We start from the raw sequence: 7641 nt of genomic DNA on the forward strand, positions 1-7641 counted from the left end.
AGGGGCTGAGAGCAGAGAGACAGGGGACAGGCTGGGTTCAGGGGCTGAGAGCAGAGAGACAGGTGACAGGCTGGGTTCAGGGGCTGAGAGCAGAGAGACAGGTGACAGGCTGGGTTCAGGGGCTGAGAGCAGAGAGACAGGTGACAGGCTGGGTTCAGGGGCTGAGAGCAGAGAGACAGGGGACAGGCTGGGTTCAGGGGCTGAGAGCAGAGAGACAGGTGACAGGCTGGGTTCAGGGGCTGAGAGCAGAGAGACAGGGGACAGGCTGGGTTCAGGGGCTGAGAGCAGAGAGACAGGGGACAGGCTGGGTTCAGGGGCTGAGAGCAGAGAGACAGGGGACAGGCTGGGTTCAGGGGCTGAGAGCAGAGAGACAGGGGACAGGCTGGGTTCAGGGGCTGAGAGCAGAGAGACAGGGGACAGGCTGGGTTCAGGGGCTGAGAGCAGAGAGACAGGGGACAGGCTGGGTTCAGGGACTGAGAGCAGAGAGACAGGGGACAGGCTGGGTTCAGGGGCTGAGAGCAGAGAGACAGGGGACAGGCTGGGTTCAGGGGCTGAGAGCAGAGAGACAGGGGACAGGCTGGGTTCAGGGGCTGAGAGCAGAGAGACAGGGGACAGGCTGGGTTCAGGGGCTGAGAGCAGAGAGACAGGGGACAGGCTGGGTTCAGGGACTGAGAGCAGAGAGACAGGGGACAGGCTGGGTTCAGGGGCTGAGAGCAGAGAGACAGGTGACAGGCTGGGTTCAGGGGCTGAGAGCAGAGAGACAGGGGACAGGCTGGGTTCAGGGACTGAGAGCAGAGAGACAGGGGACAGGCTGGGTTCAGGGACTGAGAGCAGAGAGACAGGGGACAGGCTGGGTTCAGGTGGGTTCGGGAGTCAGGTGGCTGAGCGGTGAGGGAATCGGTCTAGTAATCCGAAGGTTGCCGGTTTGATTCACCGCCAGGCCAATGACGTTGTGTCCTTGGGCAAGGCACTTCACCCTACTTGCCTCGGGGGAATGTCCCAGTACTTACTGTAAGTCGCTCTGGATAAGAGCGTCTGCTAAATGACTAAATATATAAATATAAATATAATATAATATAAATATAATAAATATAATATAATGTTCAGGGGCTGAGAGCAGAGAGACAGGGGACAGGCTGGGTTCAGGGGCTGAGAGCAGAGAGACAGGGGACAGGCTGGGTTCAGGGGCTGAGAGCAGAGAGACAGGGGACAGGCTGGGTTCAGGGACTGAGAGCAGAGAGACAGGGGACAGGCTGGGTTCAGGGGCTGAGAGCAGAGAGACAGGGGACAGGCTGGGTTCAGATCTGTTCAGTGGGGCAGCTTTCCTTACAGTGCTCAGAGCTGCAGATGTAAGAGGGCGAGAGACCTTGGGGGAACAGCAGCTGTGAGCTTCCTCTCTTTCTCCATGACAGGTAATAAAACCTGGAGGCCCTCAGGGCCGGAAAGCTGCTCAGCATCGCCTGTCAGACGCACTGTTAGTCCCTCTCTCTCCCTCTCTCTACCTCTCTCTACCTCTCTCTCTCCCTCTCTCTACCTCTCTCTACCTCTCTCTACCTCTCTCTACCTCTCTCTACCTCTCTCTCCCTCTCTCTACCTCTCTCTCACTCTCTCTACCTCTCTCTCCCTCTCTCTACCTCTCTCTCCCTCTCTCTCCCTCTCTCTACCTCTCTCTCCCTCTCTCTCCCTCTCTCTACCTCTCTCTACCTCTCTCTCTACCTCTCTCTCCCTCTCTCTACCTCTCTCTCTACCTCTCTCTACCTCTCTCTACCTCTCTCTCCCTCTCTCTACCTCTCTCTCTACCTCTCTCTCTACCTCTCTCTCCCTCTCTCTACCTCTCTCTCTACCTCTGTCTACCTCTCTCTACCTCTCTCTCTACCTCTCTCTCCCTCTCTCCCTCTCTCTACCTCTCTCTCTCTCTCTCTCTCCCTCTCTCTACCTCTACCTCTCTCTCTCTCTCTCTACCTCTACCTCTCTCTCTCTCTCTCTCCCTCTCTATACCTCTCTCCATCTCTCTCTCTCCTTCTCCCTCTCTCTTTCAATCTCTCCCTCTCCCTCTCTCTTTCTCTCTCTCTCTCTCTGTCACTCTCTTCTACCTCTCTTTACCACTCTCTTCTACCGCTCTATCGTATCCTAAAAAGCACAAATTGCAAATACACGTGGACAGCTAATTTGTCAAAACATTTAGTTTGTTTGTGTGTACCACGGAGATGGAGAGGAGAGGGAGGTGTGTGTGTACCTGGGAGATGGAGAGGAGAGGGAGGTGTGTGTGTGTACCAGGGAGATGGAGAGGAGAGGGAGGTGTGTGTGTGTGTCAGGGAGGTGTGTGTGTGCCCTGGTTGGAGCCAGAGTTTTTAATCGACACTATGGAAACGTTACGTAACCTTTTTAAACAAGGCCCCCCATACATCAACAAAACAGCTGCCATCGAACCACTGCCGTCACTGACACCATGTGAGTGTCCCTTCCAACAGCCCCACCCTCGGGCCCCACTCTCTGCTGTCTACAGACCCACAGCAACCAATCACAAGCCTCTCTATGACCCCCCCCCCCCCCCCCCCAGAGTACCAGCAGGGGGCTGGGCAGTGTGGTGAGTGCTTCCTCTAGGAATGACTGAGGCCGTTAGATTCAAGCCTGATCTAACAGTCTGCTGGACGGACTAACCCGGGATCAGGAGGTTCTCACCTCTCCGTCTGCAGGGTGACCTTGGAAGGTTCCACGTTGGGGTTCTCCCACTCCATGTGGGGGCAGTGCATGAAGTAGCAGAGGGTGTAGAGCGCCTCGGGGTCCCAGTGCACCCCACAGCTCCCCTGGTGGTGAGGAGTGCTGGTGCTGTGCACCTTTACCTGCAGGGGCTGGAGGTGGTGCATGGCCCTCGACACCAGGTCACCTGCATGACACACACACATACACACACACACACATACACATATATACGTACACACACACATGCATACACACACATATATACATACATACACACACACACAACCATGCATACACACAAACACACACAAACATACATATATACATACACAAGCACCCACACACAGACACGCGCACACACAGAGGAGAGAGAGGAAGGGGACATGTTGGTAAAGCAGATGACAGCTTGGCCTCTCTCTCTGTCCTCACCAGCCCCCACACCCCTGCGTGTCACAGCACATCTGCAGCTCTGCAGGCCGTGCAGGACTAACAGGCCAGACAGCCAGGGTTCATCACTGCACCCCCCCCCCCCCCCCCCCCCCCTGGGGGTGCCCCACAGCAACACACAGCACAGCGCCTCGTCTCGAGGAATCATGCATGTTCATGAGCCCACACCTCTCTCTCTCTGCTGTTTCCTCCCACTCTATATCAGCACTCTGAATCTGTCTGAAGAGGAACTCCTGCTTATGAAACAGGAATATTCTCTTGACTCTCCCACTCTTGACTAGACAACATGTTGCATTTTTAATGGATGACTCAGGATCTGAGTTGTGATTGTGAGTGTCTGTGTTCTCAGGGACACATGGACCAAACAGCTGCAGTGAGAACCAGCCGTGACAGAAACACTTCTATCGTATCCTGAGCGAAGTCTCTCTCCCTCTCCCTCAGTGGTACGACCTTTCTGGCCCTTTCTGGATCCTTTGAGGCTGAAGGGGAAGGCAGGAGAGAGGAGGTAAGGAGGGGGAGAGTGCTTCAAAGAGAAAGGAGAACATCAATAGTCTTTTCATTAAGAGATTCAAGCTGCTAATCAATATCTCATCCCACCAGGGCCCTATCGTCTGCAGGACCAGAGACAGGAGACAGGGGACCGCAGGGAGACAGGGGACCGCAGGGAGACAGGCGAGGGCAGGGAGACAGGCGAGGGCAGGGAGACAGATGAGGGCAGGGAGACAGACGAGGGCAGGGAGACAGGTGAGGGCAGGGAGGGCTGGGAGGGCAGGGAGACAGACGAGGGCAAGGAGACAGGCGAGGGCAGGGAGACAGGTGAGGGCAGGGAGACAGGTGAGGGCAGGGAGACAGGCGAGGGCTGGGAGGGCTGGGAGGGCTGGGGGGGCAGAGAGGGCTGGGAGGGCTGGGGGGGCAGAGAGGGCTGGGAGGGCTGGGGGGGCAGAGAGGGCTGGCTCTGAGGGTTCAGCCTCTGCTCACCAGGAACACAACTTTGTTTATTTATCAATTTGGTTTAGATTTACTGGAGAGTTGGCACTGCGAGGGCTCTTCTCTGTTGAACACACTCTTTAACAGGTGTCTTCTCTGTTCCCCCTTGCTCTGAGGGGTGGTTGTGCAGTGACCTGGGCCTGGCAGTCCTCAGCCCTGACAATCACACTGAAGCAGCCCACCAAGCTGCTACTAAGCTGCTGCTAATTACATCAATCTGACCCTTTTAGTTTCCCAATTGTTTTCTGAACAATCAATAGGCTGTTTGCAGTAATTATATAACATCAACACTGCAGCCTGGCCTCTACGTGGAAACCAACCAATCAGAGCTTAGCTAGGCGGTGTCAGGATGGTTTCTCCTGATTTGCTTTCCTTGCAGATGTTTTGTGAGGGTCACATGCAGTCTGGAAACAGACAGAGGGACAGATGGATGGAGAGACGGAGGGGAGAGAGGGAGGGACAGATGGATGGAGGGAGAGACAGATGGATGGAGAAAGGGATGGAGAGATGGATGGAGAGATGGAGGGAGAGAGGGAGGGACAGATGGATGGAGAGATGGATGGAGAGATGGAGGGACAGATGGATGGAGAGATGGATGGAGAGATGGAGGGACAGATGGATGGAGAGAGGGATGGAGAGATGGATGGAGAGATGGAGGGACAGATGGATGGAGAGAGGGATGGAGAGATGGAGGGACAGATGGATGGAGATGGATGGAGAGATGGATGGAGAGAGGGAGGGAGAGAGGGATGGAGAGATGGATGGAGAGAGGGATGGAGAGATGGATGGAGACAGGGATGGGAGAGGGATGGAGAGAGGGATGGAGAGAGGGAGGGAGAGATGGGGGGAGCTGCTGTTCTCAGTATAGGGTGCTCTGCCATTGACACGTCCAAGAAAAGAAATCAAATGCATTTCAGCCTGATGTGCAGAATAACATGATCAATGATCTCCTCACATGGCCTCTCCAGGGATGCAGGCCTGGCTGGATCCTCAGAGCTGGCCCTGGTTCAGAGAATGCCATTTCAAATATGCTAATCTGCCATTTAACTGGCAAGCAGTGAGACAAAACAAACAAAGAGTGAAATCTGAAGGTTTATGAGCGAGAGGCCGCATGCCTTTTGAGATGCTCCACCTGGGGAAGTAACGGTCTGTGCTGGGGAGGGGGACGGCTCCACCTGGGGAAGTAACGGTCTGTGCTGGGGAGGGGGACGGCTCCACCTGGGAAGTAACGGTCTGTGCTGGGGAGGGGGATGGCTCCACTGGGGGAAGTAACGGTCTGTGCTGGGGAGGGGGACGGCTCCACCTGGGGAAGTAACGGTCTGTGCTGGGGAGGGGGACGGCTCCACCTGGGGAAGTAACGGTCTGTGCTGGGGAGGGGGACGGCTCCACCTGGGGAAGTAACGGTCTGTGCTGGGGAGGGGGACGGCTCCACCTGGGGAAGTAACGGTCTGTGCTGGGGAGGGGGGACGGCTCCACCTGGGGAAGTAACGGTCTGTGCTGGGGAGGGGGACGGCTCCACCTGGGGAAGTAACGGTCTGTGCTGGGGAGGGGGACGGCTGCACCTGGGGAAGTAACGGTCTGTGCTGGGGAGGGGGACGGCTGCACCTGGGGAAGTAACGGTCTGTGCTGGGGAGGGGGACGGCTCCACCTGGGGAAGTAACGGTCTGTGCTGGGGAGGGGGACGGCTCCACCTGGGGGAAGTAACGGTCTGTGCTGGGGAGGGGGGACGGCTCCACCTGGGGAAGTAACGGTCTGTGCTGGGGAGGGGGACGGCTCCACCTGGGGAAGTAACGGTCTGTGCTGGGGAGGGGGACGGCTGCACCTGGGGAAGTAACGGTCTGTGCTGGGAGGGGGACGGCTGCACCTGGGGAAGTAACGGTCTGTGCTGGGGAGGGGACGGCTCCACCTGGGGAAGTAACGGTCTGTGCTGGGGAGGGGGACGGCTCCACCTGGGGAAGTAACGGTCTGTGCTGGGGAGGGGGACGGCTCCACCTGGGGAAGTAACGGTCTGTGCTGGGGAGGGGGGACGGCTCCACCTGGGCGAAGTAACGGTCTGTGCTGGGGAGGGGGACGGCTCCAGTTAGTAACATGATCTGGTCCTTCTGTCTGCAGCATGTCTGTATGTCTCTCTCTCTCTGTTTGTCCTCCTTAGCCAGGCTGTCACAATCTGCCTCTCTCTCCATCTGCCTCTCTTTCTCTCCTCCTTCCCCCCCCTCTGTCTCTCTCCCTGTCTCCCTCCCTCCCTCTCTCCCTCTCTCCCTCCCTCTCTCTCTCCCTCTCTCTCTCCCTCCCCCTCTCTCTCCCTCCCTCTCTCTCTCTCTCTCCTCTCTCTCTCTTCATCTTCCTCTCTCTTCCTTCCTCTCTCTTCCTTCCTCTCTGTGCTTTACTTCTACACTTCACCGACTCAGATAATCTAGACACGTTGGCTTTTCTCGATTATTCATCTTTCCAGATTGAACTTTGCATGACCCCTCCCAGGCCCTCAGAGTGACCACAGAGGAGGGTGTTTTGCTGTAATCCCCCCTGTGTCTGGGAAAGATGACCCAGTGACAACTAATAAAGCGTGTTAATCACTGGAGCAGTGTGTGTTCTGGTGATGACTGTTGACACACTGATGACATCACAGACCAGCAGGCGGGATACAATAGCCTGTCAACGCTCATGACAAGAGAGGATCATGACGTGTTAGGAAGAGAGAGAGAGAGAGAGGGAGAGAGAGACACACACTCATACAGACCTCGAACAGACACTCACACACACACACACACATGTACAGATGACTCACTCAGTTCGGAGATGCTTCCCACTCGTGTGGTCAGCAGACACTGTTCTACAGAGCGCAGCTCTGATTGGCTGTAGGCGTGTCCCTCTGAACTGCTGCCTGGACGCTGGTCTCTGTGAAGGGTCAGGCTCTCTGGTAGGCTCAGCACTCCTGGAGGAGGGAGGGGGGGGGGGGGGGGGAGAGTGGCGCAGGGGAAAAAGTGATGTGGGGGGGGGGGGGGGGGGGGAGGGGGAGAGAAGCAGACTGTTAGTAATCACGGAATGTCTTACGAAAATCATCACCACTGTGTTTTTGATGGCTGAAAGTCAACCAGAGTTCCCTGCAGTCTGTACAGTGACACATGTGCAGGGCAGAAGCCATCTTGGCCAAGTGAAGAGGACGGTGTTGTCCTGTGTCGGGTTTCTGTCTCTGCCAGCAGTACAGGGAACAAGCCAGGCCAGGCTCAGTCGATCACAGACTGTGTAACTGTGTTACTGTTTACATGAGCCAGTTCAAGATGAGAGACGAGCAAATCCTTCCACCCCATTTCACAAGTCTCATTAATGATAATAATAATGTAGTCATTCAACAGTCTTATCCAAAGAGACACACAGAACAGGGAGGATTTGAATGTGTGACCTCTTGATCTTCCGGCTCTTTGCGCTGAGCCAAAGGTAGTGACTCACAGCCTCCAGATAGAAGGTCCCACTCACGCTAATAACAGATGATCAGCTGGCCTGCTC

At 56.0% G+C, this 7641-nt stretch overlaps 1 protein-coding gene across 1 annotated transcript in view; it reads right to left on the reverse strand.

Moving 5' to 3' along the window:
- The window catches only part of btbd11b (BTB (POZ) domain containing 11b), a 50725-nt gene that overhangs the window by 13387 nt on the left and 29697 nt on the right, over nucleotides 1-7641 (reverse strand). The window contains exons 2-3 of the mRNA XM_067234537.1: nucleotides 6923-7069; nucleotides 2683-2887 (exon numbers count right to left, since the gene is read on the reverse strand). Of these exons, the coding sequence (XP_067090638.1) occupies nucleotides 2683-2887; nucleotides 6923-7069 (352 nt within the window). The remainder of the gene's footprint in view (nucleotides 1-2682; nucleotides 2888-6922; nucleotides 7070-7641) is intronic.

The sequence above is a fragment of the Osmerus mordax genome, chromosome 4, assembly GCF_038355195.1.
Source record: "Osmerus mordax isolate fOsmMor3 chromosome 4, fOsmMor3.pri, whole genome shotgun sequence".
In the NCBI taxonomy this organism is placed as follows: domain Eukaryota; kingdom Metazoa; phylum Chordata; class Actinopteri; order Osmeriformes; family Osmeridae; genus Osmerus; species Osmerus mordax.